The 16,752-nt window shown below is 47.5% G+C and overlaps 1 protein-coding gene across 1 annotated transcript in view; it reads left to right on the top strand.

Annotated features, from left to right (window-relative positions):
- The window catches only part of MYH13 (myosin, heavy chain 13, skeletal muscle), a 71,587-nt gene that overhangs the window by 47,393 nt on the left and 7,442 nt on the right, over window positions 1–16,752 (top strand). The window contains exons 26-37 of the mRNA XM_011973184.1: window positions 2,286–2,412; window positions 2,501–2,619; window positions 4,967–5,163; window positions 5,568–5,751; window positions 6,249–6,414; window positions 7,097–7,221; window positions 8,491–8,799; window positions 8,884–9,087; window positions 11,934–12,059; window positions 12,367–12,537; window positions 15,481–15,585; window positions 15,688–15,783. Of these exons, the coding sequence (XP_011828574.1) occupies window positions 2,286–2,412; window positions 2,501–2,619; window positions 4,967–5,163; window positions 5,568–5,751; window positions 6,249–6,414; window positions 7,097–7,221; window positions 8,491–8,799; window positions 8,884–9,087; window positions 11,934–12,059; window positions 12,367–12,537; window positions 15,481–15,585; window positions 15,688–15,783 (1,929 nt within the window). The remainder of the gene's footprint in view (window positions 1–2,285; window positions 2,413–2,500; window positions 2,620–4,966; window positions 5,164–5,567; window positions 5,752–6,248; window positions 6,415–7,096; window positions 7,222–8,490; window positions 8,800–8,883; window positions 9,088–11,933; window positions 12,060–12,366; window positions 12,538–15,480; window positions 15,586–15,687; window positions 15,784–16,752) is intronic.

Below are 16,752 nucleotides of genomic sequence, written 5' to 3'. Positions count from 1 at the left end.
GGAGACACAAACTTTAAGACTAAAGCATCAAGACCACTTGATTCAAGCACAGTTGGATGATCTGGCGCCACTGTTTCGCTCTTGTTCCCCAGGCTGGATCGCAGTGGCGCCATCTCAGCTCACTGCAACCTCTCCCTCCCGGGTTCAAGCAATTCTCCTGCCTCAGCCTCCCAAGTAGCTGGGATTACAGGCACACGCCACCAGGCCCGGCCAATTTTTGTATTTTTGATAGAGATGGGGTTTCACCATGTTGGCCAGGCTGGTCTTGAACTCCTGGCCTCAGGTGATCCACCCACCTCGGCCTCCCAAAGTGCTGGGATTACAGGCATGAGCCACTGTGCCTGGCCGACTGGGGTTCTTTAAGAAAAAAGTGTACAAACTTATGAAACTTAGGCATGAAAGTTAATACTTATAATGACACAACAGTGTTGCAGGTTACCTTGAAGACTCAAGTTCTTTTCTCCTGAGGCCTCTTTGGGCCATTTGCCAGAAATGCCTTCTAGAATATATTCTGCTTGGGATGGCTCCTCTTCCCTCAAACCTTCTGCAGCTCCCAGACCCTCTGGGGTCCATGCAAATTGCGGGCCCTGAAGTTTATTTCACAAGCTTCATAGTGAACCCACCTCTGTGCATGACCTCAAAGCAAAGCATTCCTCGTGGAGCATGTGTGCTCCTCGATTTAACACCTGCCCTCCTTGCAGGGTGCTCTGAGCTGTACTAGGAGCTGTTTGGCTGGGCTGGAAGAAGCAGTGGTGACCCTAGAAGTAGGGCTGTGGGCCTCTCACCAAGGGTTTCCTGGAAGGTCAGGGCATCTGTCCAGAAAAGGGAGATGTGGATCAGAGAACTAGAGTGGTCTCTCTAGCGCCCCCTGCTGCCAGTGTTTAGGGTCTGCGTCCACACTGTCTTGTTTTCCCTTGATTGCTTCTTCACTCCCCGACTGCAGCCTCTGGCTCCGAGTGATGACTCCTTTTCTCCTTCTTTCCTGCTTTCCCATTTGTCTGCCCTTTTTCCCTTTCTTGGTTTTCCTTCTTCCTCTAAGAACTTGGGTCTGTACATGTTCCCCTCCCACACCTCTCTGCGAGCCAGGCCAGCCTGCAGGGGAAGGTGGGTAGAAAGAGCCTCCAGCATCCCCCACGCACTGTGCCTATAAACAGCCCCCACTCCAGCCTCCCTCTCTCCAGAATTGCCGTGTGCTGCTCTCTGTTCTCAATTTTAACATCCAGGGGAAGCAGCACTTCATGTTTCTTTACACTTTTTCAGTTGGCCCCTTTCACGTCTCTTCTTGCAAGTCGCCATCGCTTTTCAACCCTCCCTGCTTTGATTCCTTCATGCTTGCGTGTCATCTTCTCAAAGAGATCCTAAGCTCCTCCAGGACTCCCCTGGAATCAGTATCCCTGCTTCCTCCACTGCCAGCTCATACTTCGCATTCTAAGGAAAAACATATGCTCCATACATTTTATTTTCTAGTTTATGGAGCAGCAGGAGGAGAGAAAGGTCAACACACATAAGGGTTTTGAACAAACTTCACAAAAATACAGGCCAACTGGAGGCTGGGGAGGTGAATCCCTTCATACCACCTCCACCATCGGGAACCTTTTGTGTTATTGAATGAAATGCTTAACGCTGTCATCTGAATATATTGCTTGCAAATATTCACAGGCTTGTATTGCTTGCAATTATTCACAAATTACTTATATTACAAAAGGATCCCAAGGATCCACTTAAAAGTGGCATTTTCTCAAAGGGTTGTTTACAAATCATTAAATACCTTCCTACCAAAAACTGATGTTCCAAGCGATTGGTGATTGAGCTGCATTCACAAATCTGAAATGATTATGATTTTTTTTTTTTTTTTGAGATGGAGTTTCACTCTTGCTGCCCAGGCTGGAGTGCAATGGCATGATCTCTGCTCACTGCAACCTCCGCCTCCTGGGTTCAAGCGATTCTCCTGCCTCAGTCTCCCGAGTAGCTGGGATTACAGGTGCCTGCCACTATGCCCGGCTAATTTTTGTATTTTTAGTACAGATGGGATTTCACCATGTCGGTCAGGCTGGTGTTAAACTCCTGACCTCAGGGATCCACCCACCTCGGTCTCCTAAAGTGCTGGGATATAGGCGTGAGTCACTGCGCCCAGTCAATTATGATTTTCAACTGACTCTTTTTTTGTTCTGTATTTGTAGTTTTATTTTACCTGACAAGAAGCTAAACGATCACACTGTTCAGTTCAATGCTGGGCACTAGGAATCCATTTTTTCCCATTCATGGTGACTTTCTGTTTGTTAAAGAGTAACATAGAAAGAACGTGCCGGACGGTAGAAGACCAATTTAGTGAAATCAAAGCCAAGGATGAGCAACAGACACAGTTGATCCATGATCTGAACATGCAGAAAGCAAGACTACAGACCCAGAATGGTGAGAATGGGCAGGGCTCTGAGGTCCAGCCGGGCCATGGGAGAGGGTGGTCGGTAACACTGACGTGGGGGCCACATCTGTTTGGTAGGGGAGCTGAGCCACCAAGTGGAAGAGAAGGAATCTCTGATTTCACAGCTGACCAAAAGCAAGCAGGCCCTCACCCAGCAGCTGGAGGAGCTTAAGAGGCAAATGGAAGAAGAAACGAAGGTAAAGATATAGAGTCAGATTGAACCTGAGAAACCAGGCTGTATGACCACTTCACCTGTGAAGCTGGTCGGAGCAGTGCTACATCAAGAAACCTGCTGCGGCCGGGCACAGTGAGTGGCTCACGCCTGTAATCCCAGCACTTTGGGAGGCTGAGGCGGGTGGATCATGAGGTCAGGAGTTCAAGGCCAGCCTGGCCAAGATGGTGAAACCCCATCTCTACTAAAAATACAAAAAAAAAATTAGCTGGGCGTAGTGGCAGGTGCCTGTAATCCCAGCTACTCAGGAGGCTGAAGCAGAGAATTCCTTGAACCCGGGAGGCGGAGGGTGCAGTGAGCCGAGATCACGCCACTGCACTCCAGCCTAGAAGACAGAGCAAGACTCTGCTAAAAAAAAAAAAAAGAAAGAAAAGAAGAAACCTGTTGCTTCTCCTGTCTGCCTTGCAGCATGGTGTGATCCTGTCCTTTAAAGTTAGAGGACCTTGGCATTAGATTTCCTTCTTCAGGGATAGAAAACCATACCTATGGTGGTCCATGCCCTCTGTCCCCCACAGGGTAGTCTGAGAAACTCCCCTCTCCAGCCAGGGCACCTCCTCCCGATCACTGTACACACTTGACCATTCTGCCCAGCAACTCATTCCAGCCACTTGAAATCCCTTCCTGTTTCTTCTTCATTATTCCTGGTGTGTCACCTCCTATACCACCTGATTTTAAGCTACCCTCCTCCAAAAAGACTCCGTGGTTTTGGGAGCACCCTGGAGACAGTCGCATAAACATGAACATCATCGCCTTCTTGATTTCAAGATCTAGATACTATGTTTATAATATGTGTCTCCCCACAGATCTGTAAACTCATGGAGGGCAAGAATAGTTTGTCCTCACTGTACCTACTTGGCCCAGAAGAACAGTGCACACAGTAGGTGCTTGGTGCTGCCAATTCGTGTTCAAGTATCAGACTAGGGAACCAAGAGTCCACAAAACTGCATGAATGGAACTCCGAGGTTGCTGTACGCTGGCTAAGACTTATAGGGCAATCTTCTGGAATTTTCCCAAGCTCCACCTTTTTCTTCTGAAAAAGGACAAATGCCATATTTGTCTCCCATCTTTCTGTTCTATGGTGAAGATCTTCAGTAGATGAGGGGGGTCAGGGGGAAGTGGTGAGAACCCAAGCCTGAACAAGTACTGAGGAGGGCCACTGCAGGAGGAGCCGGCTGTCCTTTGGCCACGATACAGCAACAGCTGTTTTCCTTCTTAGGCAAAGTTTCCCATTTATTGCCTTTTTTTTTTGAGACGGAGTTTCACTCTTGTTGCCCAGGCTGGAGTGCAATGGCACGATCTTGGCTCACCACAACCTCTGCCTCCTGGGTTCAAGCGATTCTCCTGCCTCAGCCTCCCAAGTAGCTGGGATTACAGGCATGGGCCACCACGCCCGGCTAATTTTGTGTTTTTGGTAGTGACAGGGTTTCTCCGTGTTGGTCAGGCTGGTCTCAAACTCTTGACCTCAGGTGATCCGCCCGTCTCGGCCTTCCAAAGTGCTGGGATTACAGGCATGAGCCACCACGCCTGGCCTATTACGTTTTTAAAAAGTTGAAAATGTACAAATTACTAAAGTGGGTTGACAGAACTCTCTCTTTGATGGTGGCACCAGAGGGCGTCTTGTGGCCATTATAGTCGGAGCTAAACTGTTGCCCTTCCGTCCCTCCACATGGGAGGGAGTGAGGGACGGACGCCTCTAGGCATGTCTTCTCTGCCTAGGAGGAGGAAGTCGGGCGGTGGAAACAGCAAAGCTCACATCAGCAGTCCCCAGTGTGGGGACACAGCCCACTGGTGACATCAAAAGATGCTTTCAGGCTTCTCCTGGTCACAGCATTCCGTACCATTGCATCAAGTAGCGAGAAAATTCTTCCCTTTTTAATTGTTCCAAACCTTCTGATTATATCAAGGAAAAGGCCTCAGCATGAACCATACTTCCTTAGCATTTGCTTATTTACCCTATTAAGAAATAGAGCGTAGACCCCAGGCATGGAGTCCCAGCAGGCAACAGTACCTAGCTAGATGTGATAACATTGCTTTATTTCCATTGCACTTATGGTTACCTTCTGTTTATGGCAAATGTCAGTGGTTTTCCACTTACTGTCCTGTAACAGTTCACTCTTTTGTTAAATATATTTAAATATAATTAAGGAGCCCACTTGAAAAAATTAAATAAACCAGGCGATATGCTGATATGGCAAATTTGGTGAAAACAGCATAGGGATAATTCAAGCTGGGGAAAAGCTATTTAAATGAAAATACCTGAACTTGGAAAAGGGTCAGATGTTTTTGCAATTTGTCACCACTGTCATTCCCAGGCCAAGAACGCCCTGGCACACGCCCTGCAGTCCTCCCGCCACGACTGTGACCTGCTGCGGGAACAGTATGAGGAGGAACAGGAAGCCAAGGCCGAGCTGCAGAGGGCGCTGTCCAAGGCCAACAGTGAGGTTGCCCAGTGGAGGACCAAATACGAGACGGACGCCATTCAGCGCACAGAGGAGCTGGAGGAGGCCAAGTAGGGACTCCAGGGTGGCAATAGCAGGGGGAGCCTGAGGGCACAAGCCAAGGGACCAGGAGTCTTTGTATCTTGAGAGATTGTCTCTTTCCTGCCCATGCCTTTGTGGTTTCTGAAACATTCAGATTGTGCCCCTCATCCTCTGGGGGTCTCCCTGTCCTTCTTCTCGGGAACTGTCCATTCCCCCTAGCTCCCTGGGGGGCTCCTTAGGGACCTGCTTTGCCACCAAGCATTTTGAGACTCTCCTGGTGACACTTGGATCCTCTCCACTCACCAAATCCTAGGTCTTGGTGTCATCAAACATCAATCCCTTCCATGCTATTCATTTCCCTTCCCATCTGACAGTTACCTTCTGAAATATTCCACTTTTGCCAAGGGGGAAAAAAAAAATCTGGTTTTCATAGGAAAAAACTGGCCCAGAGGCTCCAGGAAGCAGAGGAGAACACGGAGACGGCGAACTCCAAGTGCGCATCCTTGGAGAAAACCAAGCAGAGGCTGCAGGGAGAGGTGGATGATCTGATGCTGGATCTGGAGCGCTCCCACACCGCCTGTGCCACCCTGGACAAGAAGCAGAGGAACTTTGACAAGGTCCTTCCCCAGCCACTTTCTCTGTGAAGAAGGCATGGGGATGATTCAAGTTGGGGAAATGCTATTTACATGAATATACCTGAATTTGGAAAAGGGTCAAATGTTTTACAGTGGCAGTGGTGAAAACAACAGTTTCACACTTAGATGTGTGAGATACCTGCACATCCTACAAGGCCCCCAGCTGGAGCATCATTTCCCAGTTTGGAGGACTTGAAGTGTCTCTTGACGACTGTGACAGTCCCTCCAAAGGCAATTTTGTTTTCAGTTAAAGCTAATTCAGTTCCATTGAGATCGTAATGTCTGTGAGAACGCAGCAGAGGGCCTGCAGGAATATCACAGTTTGGGGTCCCGGATCTAGAACAGTGCTCCTCCTCTTTCTTCAGTCCCTAAGGATGGAAGAGCAAAACGTTGGTGTTACTGACAGCCCTTGTTTGCAGGAACTCTTCTGAGTCACCCCTGCTTTTTGCTTCTCCTATGTCCCTTTGTCAATCTCCCAGGTCCTCGCAGAGTGGAAGCAAAAGCTGGATGAAAGCCAGGCTGAGTTGGAAGCTGCTCAGAAGGAGTCCAGGTCACTCAGCACCGAACTCTTCAAGATGAGGAACGCCTACGAGGAGGTGGTGGACCAGTTAGAGACACTGAGGCGGGAGAACAAAAATCTGCAAGGTGAGCTCTCTCCACCACCGGTGTGTGCTACGTCCCCGTCTCCTCCTGCCAACCCCTTCCCCATTTGGTCACAGCCATCTGCAGACGCCTTCTTCCCACTGCCCCACACAATCCTCAGCCATCATGCTTCACATTATTCAGTTTGCCCCAAGGTCCAAACCTTTTTAATGTAAGGAACAGCAGGAGCTAAGTCTCATTTTCAAGAACCGAAGGCACAATGGGTTGCTGAGCCTACTGCTCTGTTAGAGAAGACCCTTCAGTGATTCTGTCTCTAAGTGGCTCTGTATTCTTGGGTATGCCACTGAATCCCTTAGGACCTCAGACTTCCAATCTACAAAGTCTGAAGACCACACCCAGCACTTTCCAAAGCCCCTTCTGGTTCTGCAGACTATGATTCTACGCCTTTTCCCCACAATTGTTTTCTCTGGTCTGCTCTATGACCGTTTTGTATACAGTACTTTTGAAGTTTTAAGTTTCTATTCTTCACTTGTGGTTCCTGTCTGCCTAGTGCAGGTGAGGTAACACATCCCTGTCTTGCCAACACCTCATCCGAACAGCTACCCTGTATTCTCTCCTATATAAACGCCACGAATGAATCGCCCATCCCTGAATTGCCTGGCAAATGCCTATGCCATAAACTGGAGCCTGTTGAAACAGCCTAAATCGAGCCTGTCCTTTGCAGAAGAGATTTCCGACTTAACTGAGCAGATTGCAGAAACTGGCAAGAATCTTCAGGAAGTGGAAAAGACCAAGAAGCTAGTGGAGCAGGAAAAGTCAGATCTGCAGGTCGCCTTAGAAGAAGTGGAGGTAAGTGTCTGGGCTATGACATTCGGAAATTCTGGAGGACCAGGAACTGAGAGAGGCTGCCCGTCACCACCCCATGGGGCCCTTCCTGCCAGGAGGCCCTGAGTTTCCAATGGGAGAAACGTTCAGCCATCCCAGGGGCTGAAACAGCCACGGACTGCTACTTTATCTCCTGGGTGTCCTCTGGCACAGTTCCCCTTTTGAAAATAAATTAATGTGTTCATTATGTGTTCAATGTCTTCCTCTCAGGAAGCAGAAAATCAATCACCTAACATCCTGAGAGCAGTGCAGCATCTCTCAGTTATGTTTCCCACAGAGGCACAGACAATCATCTTTGGCTAGCAAGAATCCTGTACAATCAGAACGCACCCAGAGTCTCCTGATGCAGTAATCGGCGGGGGCCAGGATGACTGGTGGTTTCTAGGGAAATACGAACCAACACAGGATAACAGGAGAGCAATCGCCCTGTGATTTTGGAGAATAGGATGACTCTCGATTTATGGTTATTATTAAAATAGACACCCTCAGTAAAATTTTCACTAATTAAGAAGGATACTCTATCTCAAGTCATAAGAAATTTGTTCACGAGGGATGCAAAGTTTTAGTCCCAGTTTCATCACTATTAGGGATATTTGGGAGCAAGTCAAATACTCGGACCTCTCTGAGTATTGTTCTCTTCATCTATAAAATCAGTATAAGAATACCTACTTGCAGCCGGGCATGGTGGCTCACAACTGTAATCCTAGTACTTTGGGAGGACAAGGCAGGCAGATCACCTGGAAGGTCAGGAGTTCGAGACCAGCTTAGGCAACATGGTGAAATCCTGTCTTTAAAAATACAAAAATTAGCCAGGCACAGTGGCGGGCACCTGTAATCCCAACTACTCCAGAGGCTGAGGCAGGAGAATTGCTTGAACCCAGGGGGTGGAGGTCGCAGTAAGTCGAGATTGCGCCACTGCACTCCAGCCTGGGCAACAGAGACTCTGTCAAAAAAAAAAAAAAAAAAAGAAAACCTATTTGGGCTGGGCACCATGGCTCACACCACCTGTAATCCCAACACTTTAGGAGGCCAAGGAGGGAGGATCACTTGAGCCCAGGAGTTCAGGACCAGCCTGGGCAACATAGCCAGACTCTGTCTCTACCAAAAAAAATTTTTTTTTTAATTTAATTTTTTTAAAAAAAAGAACACCCATTTGATTGTATGGGGATGAAAATACCCATTCATGAAGGTGGCTGCCCACAGTACTCCCAGTCACTCCTTTGCTTTCGTCAGGGTTCCTTGGAACACGAGGAGAGCAAGATCTTGCGCGTCCAGCTAGAGCTAAGCCAGGTGAAATCCGAGCTAGACCGCAAGGTCATTGAGAAGGATGAAGAAATCGAGCAGCTAAAAAGAAACAGCCAGCGGGCAACGGAGGCCATGCAGAGCGTGCTGGATGCTGAAATCCGCAGCCGGAACGACGCCCTGAGAGTGAAGAAGAAGATGGAGGGAGATCTCAATGAGATGGAGATTCAGCTGGGCCACTCCAACCGCCAGGTGGCAGAGACCCAGAAGCACCTGCGCACGGTCCAGGGCCAGCTCAAGGTGAGCACGGTGGCCGCCTCTGCGTACCTGGACGGGCTGCAGCCTGCCGGGCAGCTCTGGCCTCACTCCGGGTCTCCCCTGCAGGACTCCCAGCTGCATCTGGACGACGCCCTGAGGAGCAATGAGGACCTCAAGGAGCAGCTGGCCATCGTGGAGCGCAGGAATGGCCTCCTGCTGGAGGAGCTGGAGGAAATGAAGGTGGCCCTGGAGCAAACCGAGCGGACCCGCAGGCTGTCGGAGCAGGAGCTGCTGGACGCCAGCGACCGCGTGCAGCTCCTGCACTCCCAGGTGCGTCGGCCCTCACTCCTCCGCTGAAAAGCCACCCTGGGGCAGGTAGCGCCTCCTGCACCCCTAGGTGCTTCCGCTATCCCTCGGCTCAGGGCCCACGCCGTGGGAAGGAGCACCCGGTTTCTCCCAGACTAGTGGTCAAGACCAATTTTCTTTAAGCTTGCTTCTTGGAATAACTGACTCTTGATTGACAGATTTCTGAGCTTTTTCTGATCCAAACATTAAACATCTTGCACGTTGTACGGAAATCAGAGCAGCGAAGGATTAATTACTGTGTAAGGCGCCTGGAAGTACTATTTAAGAGGAAACCTTAGAATATTAAGATTTTTTTTCAAAATAATTATTTTTGACCCGCCTCAGTGCCACACCTATAATCCCAGCACATTGGGAGGCCAAGGTGGGAGGTTCGCTTTAGCCCAGGAGTTGAGGCTGCAATGAACTATGATCTCACCGCTGCACTCTATCCAGCCTGGGCAACAGAGGGAGACCCTGCCGAAACAAACAACAACAACCACACACACACACACACACACACACAAAAACACAAAATAATTATTTTTATAAACGTTTTTAAAACTCCTTTGTTTAAAAAAATAGAAAAAACAAGCAAATACATGGAAGAAAAAAGTCAAGCATATTATTAACATTCTAGGGTCTCTCTTTCTTAGGCCCCTTGTGAATTATATAAATATTATGTTTTTGCCTCTAATCCCAGGACTTTGGGATTGTTTGATCTCAGGAGTTTGAGACCAGCGTGGGCAACATGGCAAAACTGTGTCTCTACAAAAAAAAAAAAAAAAAAAAAAAAAGTTTTAATTAAAAATAAATGCATATACATATAGTAAAAATATGAGCAATCTTTAGCAATCTCTTTTTTTCATTTAACAATCATGAACATATTTTGAGTTTTTTTCGTTTTTTTTGGTTTTTTTTTGAGACAGAGTCTCGTTCTGTCACCAGGCTGGAATGCAGTGGTGAGATCTCGGTTCACTGCAATCTCCACCTCCTGGGTTAAAGCGATTCTCCTGCCTCAGCCTCCTGAGGATTACAGGTGCACGTCAGCACACCCAACTAATTTTTGTATTTGTGTAGATACGGGGTTTCACCATGTTGGCCAGGATTGTCTTGATCTCCTGACTTCAGGTGATCCGCCAGCCTCAGCCTCCCAAAGTGCTGGGATTACAGGCGTGAGCCACTGTGCCCAGCCTCGACATCTTTAAATAGTGTTCTGTAATATGATTTTTAATGACAGAAAAGTAGGCTATTCTACCTGTATATTATTGCACTTCCATTTCATCAGTCTTCTGTGGTTATTTTAGATTGTTCTCAATAAAAATTTTACTTTTAGAAAGGCTGTTTTGATGAACTTCCTCATAACCAAATTTTCATATACTTCCGTGATTACTATCACTTAATATGTCTAGAAGTAAATAAATTTCTAAAAATGAAATTTCAGGTTCCAAACAGCAAAGATATTTGTAATATATTGTAAATTGTTCTTTAATAAGGTTGTCTCAATTTTTATTTCCTCTGGGAAAACGTGTGAGAGTTCTCTTCTATAAATTCTCGAATATTCTAGCTCTTATTTTATTTTATTTTATTTTTATTTTTATTTTTTTTTGAGACGGAGTCTCGCTCTGTAGCCCAGGCTGGAGTGCAGTGGCCGGATCTCAGCTCACTGCAAGCTCCGCCTCCCGGGTCCACGCCATTCTCCTGCCTCAGCCTCCCGAGTAGCTGGGACTACAGGCGCCCGCCACCTCACCCGGCTAGGTTTTTTTTTTGTATTTTTTAGTAGAGATGGGGTTTCACCGTGTTAGCCAGGATAGTCTCGATCTCCTGACCTCGTGATCCACCCGTCTCGGCCTCCCAAAGTGCTGGGATTACAGGCTTGAGCCACCGCGCCCGGCCTCTAGCTCTTATTTTAAAAATCTTCACCAATTTTATTGCCGAAGCATACCTCACTGACTTTTTAGTATGTTTTTATTGCTAATGAGGTGGAACATTTTATCACTTTTCTTGGCCATTTGTACTTCTTCTAGTATGTTTTACCCATTTGTACTTTTTGCCCTTTTTGTTAATTGATTTGCCTTATTTATATGTTAAGAAAGGGAATATTTTCTTCTGTAATATACATTGCAAATGTTTTTCAGTTTGTTATCACCCTTACAATTCTATTTATGGCATATCTTGATTATTTGAATTATTTTTCATTTTATATAGTATGTCTATCAATCATTTCCTTGCTCCAACACCTTTTACTGAATAATCTATCCATCCTCAAATATTTGAAATTCTACTTTTATCATTTACTCAATTCTTTGATGTACAATTCTTGGGTCTGTTAACTGAACAGAAGCAGGACTTTCTGTTCAGTTAAGAATAAAGAAAGATCCCAGTACTTGGGGGGCCAAGGTGGGTGGATCACAAGGTCAGGAGATTGAGACCATCCTGGCCAACACGGTGAAACCCCGTCTCTACTAAAAATACAAAAAATTAGCCGGGCATGGTGGCGGGCACCTGTGGTCCCAGCTACTCGGGAGGCTGAGGCAGGAGAATGGCGTGAACTTGGGAGGCAGAGCTTGCAATAAGCCGAGATCACACCACTGCACTCCAGCCTGGGCGGCAGAGCGAGACTCTGTCTCAAAAAAAAAAAAAAAAAAAAAAACCAGAATAAAGAAAGAAAGAAAGAATAATGTACAGTACTGTACCCAGCAGGTCACCCATGTGAAAAATAAGAAATGGAACAGGATCACGATTTACTTCCTTCCCCGCCCAACCCTCCCCCTTCCAATTTTTTTAAGTGCCCAGATAGAACCCACACCCCTGATATCTAATTCTTCTTGTAGAACACGAGCCTGATAAATACCAAGAAAAAACTGGAGGCTGACATAGCTCAGTGCCAGGCAGAAGTGGAGAACTCAATCCAGGAGTCCAGGAACGCAGAGGAGAAGGCCAAGAAGGCCATCACGGATGTGAGCTCTGTTCTTCCTTTTCAGAGACGGGGTTTGGAACTGAGAAAGGGGGGCCTCTGAGCCAGGGCGTGGCAAGTATGTTTCATCTCTTATGACCACAATCGGTTAGTGGTGGCTTCCCAGACAGATGGAATGAGGTACAGTCTCAGCAGCGGCAAAGTGGGAGGGGAGGCTGAGGAATCAGCAAAGACTGGCTGGAGTCAGACAGGGGAGGCTCAGCACCACGATCCCAACATTCTCCTCTTCTGCAAGCTCCAGGTAGGGATGGGCGGACGGGGCCTCTGATGTGTCCTGTGAACTTAACCAGGCCGCCATGATGGCTGAGGAGCTGAAGAAGGAGCAGGACACCAGCGCCCACCTGGAGCGGATGAAGAAGAACCTGGAGCAGACGGTGAAGGACCTGCAGCACCGTCTAGACGAGGCTGAGCAGCTGGCACTGAAGGGCGGGAAGAAGCAGATCCAGAAATTGGAGAACCGGGTAGAGTTTTTGAGAGGACTGTTACTCTGAAAGTGACAGCCTCAGACAGAGAACCACAGTCCAGAAATTGAGATGGTGGGAAAAGGCCATTGATTGAATAGATTGCAAATTCAGTTTCAGGACTGCTTGCAAAATTCCCTGTGAGCCTCATTTCTCACCTCTTTCTGTTTCATCTGTTCCTGTGCCCCAACACACACACATACACACACATACACACACACACACACACACATCTATTTTGGCATGCTCACACCTCAGTAAATGTAATATCATGATGTGTGTTAATGTTCACATTCCATTTGCTGTGTAGATTCAGATGCACACACATACATGGAAAAAGCTATGAACATATACTTTAAAATTACACATTTTGATGCATTTACATTTTGGACCAAGTTTCACTTTGATAAACACGGCCCATCCTACAGAAAATCTGCAGTTTCCGTTTTCCCCCAATCTCAGGTTTCCTTCCCTTCCCAGTTTTTCTCATCTCTCAGTGCAGGCTGCAGTTCTGGCACAGGTATGTCTCTTGCTCCAGCCCCCAAAGAGGGCGATCGGGGCTTCTTCCTTTAGGTTGATGCACCAGAAAAGCTCAACGCCCGACCCCAGGACATCCTGCTCTTTCTTTATCTGGGAGCGTATCCTGCAGTTATTGTTCCGTTTCTTTGCTGACTGTTCCCTTTGTTTCCTGTCCCCTTGCTTTTCCTTTTAGACCCATGTGGTTTATTTCAATCATGTTAAAATGGGCTGTACTAGCGGTTGACATTTTGGAGGAGGGCTCTGCGGAGGAGGCTGTTCGAGTGTCTCTTGTCCCAGGGAGACAGGAAATGAAAGAGTGGGAGGAAAGGAGGAGGAGGAGGGAAAGAGAAGGAGACAACTTTTCCCAGCAGGAAGGCCCCCAAATACTGTTATTCTTTATGCAAACCTGCAAACCACCGAGGATTTCCTCCCCAGGCACATTGTCCCATTAAATGTGAAAGGATTTTTTTAGGGGGGGGGTGCTAAAAACAAGGCCATAGACTTTTTGAATAACAAAAGTAAACACCAGGGAAGTTAGAACTTCCCCCCAAGTTCTTGAATGTTTATTTTCAATGGTCCCCAGTCCTATTCCATCACAATGAGTTTAGGCCTGTTCTTCTCATGGATCCCTCCTATGCGAAAAGGATTAGGTCTCATGACACCTTCTGCCATACTATGATTCCCGGATTGGCAGGGAGCCCTTGGCCACCCTCCCCCTCCCATGGTGAGGTGCCTTGACTGTCCTCCCATCCCCTGCCCAGTTATGTGACTTCCATAAACCTCACAGAAGCCTAGAAAGAATTCCTAGGAAAACAAATGTTTTGTAGAACCTGATGGAAGACTTTCCTGGGTCCAGGAGGTAGAGGGTGGGGAGGTTTGGGGAACAGTGCCCAGAGTAAGCCTGTCCCATTGATAGTTTTCAAGATTGATCTAGTGAGTCTCCAAGTCTGGAGTCGTCCCTGCTGTGCAGCCACTGTGATTCCCGGTGGAGTGGAGAATGCAGCTAGCTGCTGCCCCTCCTCGGCTTCAATCTCTGGATTGTGGAGTTGGGACCACAGTTGGTGACTTGCATCCTCAGTGGCTACCCTCTCCCCTCAAGACTTCGAGAAAGGCAGAAGCAACTATGAAATTAACAACACCTGTGTAGTGCTTTGTCATTCTAACCATACTTTCACATACTTTAATTCAATCTCCACATTTGAGGTAGGCTAGGCAGGAAATATTATCTCCATCCTAAATATACAGAAACTCATGCTCAGTGGTGGCAACTGACTTGCTTTGGATCTATCAAGTGGGCCTGGAGAATGCTTTGATTACTCCTAGCCCAGGTTCTCTTCGTGATCCCTGCTGCCTTACTTGATCTGTAATCAGGGCAACCATGAACAGCTGGGTAGGTTTCAACTGCAAGGACAGGTCAGGTTAGCTTTTGCTGCCTTTGCCAACTACCTGGCTCCACAAAAGGGTGCATCTGTGCAAAGCCTGACCCACCAGCTATGCTCTGTGCACCTGAGGCTGCCTCTGCCCAAGGAGGGCATCTTCTTCTCATTTGCTCAAAGCACCTGCATGGACTTGTGGTGACCTTGTCAGTAAAATATGGCTCCTGAGCCCTAGGAGGAGACATCTTGGCAAAAATCCCATTAGGGGATTTTTTTTTTTTTTAACTTTAATTTCTGGGATACATGTGCAGAACGTGCAGGTTTGTTACCTAGGTATAGACGTGCCATGTGGGTTTACTGCACCTATCAACCCATCATTTACATTAGGTATTACTTCTAACGCTATCCCTCCCCTAGCCCCCCGCCCCCCGACAGGTCCCGGTGTGTGATGTTCCCCTTACTGTGACCATGTGTTCTCTTTGTTCAACTCTCACTTATGAGTGAGAACATGCGGTGTTTGGTTTCCTGTTCCTGTGTTAGTTTGCTGAGAATCATGGTTTCCAGCTTCATCCATGTCCCTGCAAAGATCATGAACTCGTCCTTTTTTATGGCTGCATAGTATTCCATGATGTATATGTGCCATATTTTCTTTATCCAGTCTATCATTGATGGGCATTTGGGTTGGTTTCAAGACTTTGCTATTGTGAATAGTGCTGCAATAAACACATGTGTTCATGTGTCTTTATAGAACGATTTATAATCCTTTGGGAATGTATCCAATAATGGGATCGCTGGGCCAAATGGTATTCTAGTTCTACATCCTTGAGGAATCACTACACTGTCATCCACAATGGTTGAACTAATTTACACTCCCACCAACAGTATAAAAGTGTTCCTATTTCTCCACATCCTCACCAGCATCTGTTGTTTTCCTGACTTTTTAACAACCACTAGGGGATCTTGAGTTCACGCTAGAATGATTGGCCCATGAGTCCATGAGAGAAGCCTGGGAGAGACTTGAATTCTGTGTTCTTTTCATCCTACCCAGGTGCGGGAGCTGGAAAATGAGCTTGATGTGGAACAGAAGAGGGGAGCTGAAGCCCTGAAGGGAGCCCACAAGTACGAACGCAAAGTGAAGGAGATGACTTACCAGGTAGAGGTCCCAAAAACCTCCTCAGCGAATGCTGTATGGACCAAGCCTCATCAGAAGTGGCCATAGGTTTGCGGGCCCCTGCCACGTGTACCCTGTTTGCAGGCTGAGGAGGACCGCAAGAATATCCTCAGGCTCCAGGACCTGGTGGACAAGCTGCAGGCCAAAGTGAAGTCTTACAAGAGGCAGGCTGAGGAGGCGGTGAGCACAGGAGGTCCCCGGGAGTGCCCACAGACAGACAGTCCCTGGGGCAGCCTGGGTGTCCCCGCCATCCCCGAGTGGGAGCAGGTTCCTGGTTGGTAAAGTCCTCTGAGCCTCAGGCCTGAGTTTGCATTTGCAGGTTATAAACACAGAGACACCTGTCCTCTTCCTCTCTTGGTCCATGTTAAGTCTTCCCCACCTTCACCACCTCTGTGTCCTCTTGCCTCACCCTACTTGACCAACCCCCTTCATCCCCTTCATCCTGCCCACTGTGACTTACTTGACCCACCCCAGAGCATGTTAGCCTACCCTGGCTGGCACTGAATCACCCTGACTCTCTCAAACCACCCCAGTCTACCCTCCCAGCCCTTCCTGCTCCCATGACCTGACTTGAGGCACCTCATCCTAATTCCCACCATCCCACCACAGCCCACCCTCCTAGGCATCTCCAGCCTCTCTCAGCCCTCCCAACTCCCTCCACTCCATTCCATCCTTTGTGATCCGCCCTTTGATCAAATAGGTGAAATCAACAGGAAAGAAATGGAATGGGCTGAAATCCGTGTTTCCCAAAGTGTCTTCTGAGGACACTGGTTCTGAGGGATGTTAATAGCAGGAAGTTGGGCTGCCATGAGGAGGAGCTTATTATTTTACAGAAAAGAAATAGTTTGGGAAAATCTCAGTTAAACAAAGTTACACTGGTTGCTTTACTTCAAGGGTTTCTCAGATTGTGTAGACGTTGTAAAGTTTCATATGTCATCAACTCTACAAAGTGGAAGCGGGCTTCCAGAATATACCATTTCTCACACTTCATTGACTTTGGAACCTTCTTATTGTATGCAGAGCATCCCACAGGGCTACTGTTCTAAGGACCAAAATTTAGGGGAGCCTGCCCTGGACAAATGACTGAGTTTCTCCCATTGCTCTTTTTCCTCCCTTCCCTAGAGCCTGGTTGGTTCAATCCTAACCTCA

Source organism: Mandrillus leucophaeus, unplaced genomic scaffold (assembly GCF_000951045.1).
Source record: "Mandrillus leucophaeus isolate KB7577 unplaced genomic scaffold, Mleu.le_1.0 Scaffold135, whole genome shotgun sequence".
NCBI lineage: Eukaryota > Metazoa > Chordata > Mammalia > Primates > Cercopithecidae > Mandrillus > Mandrillus leucophaeus.
Note: the sequence above shows the minus strand (reverse complement) of the source record. Positions and strands in the feature narration are given on the sequence as shown.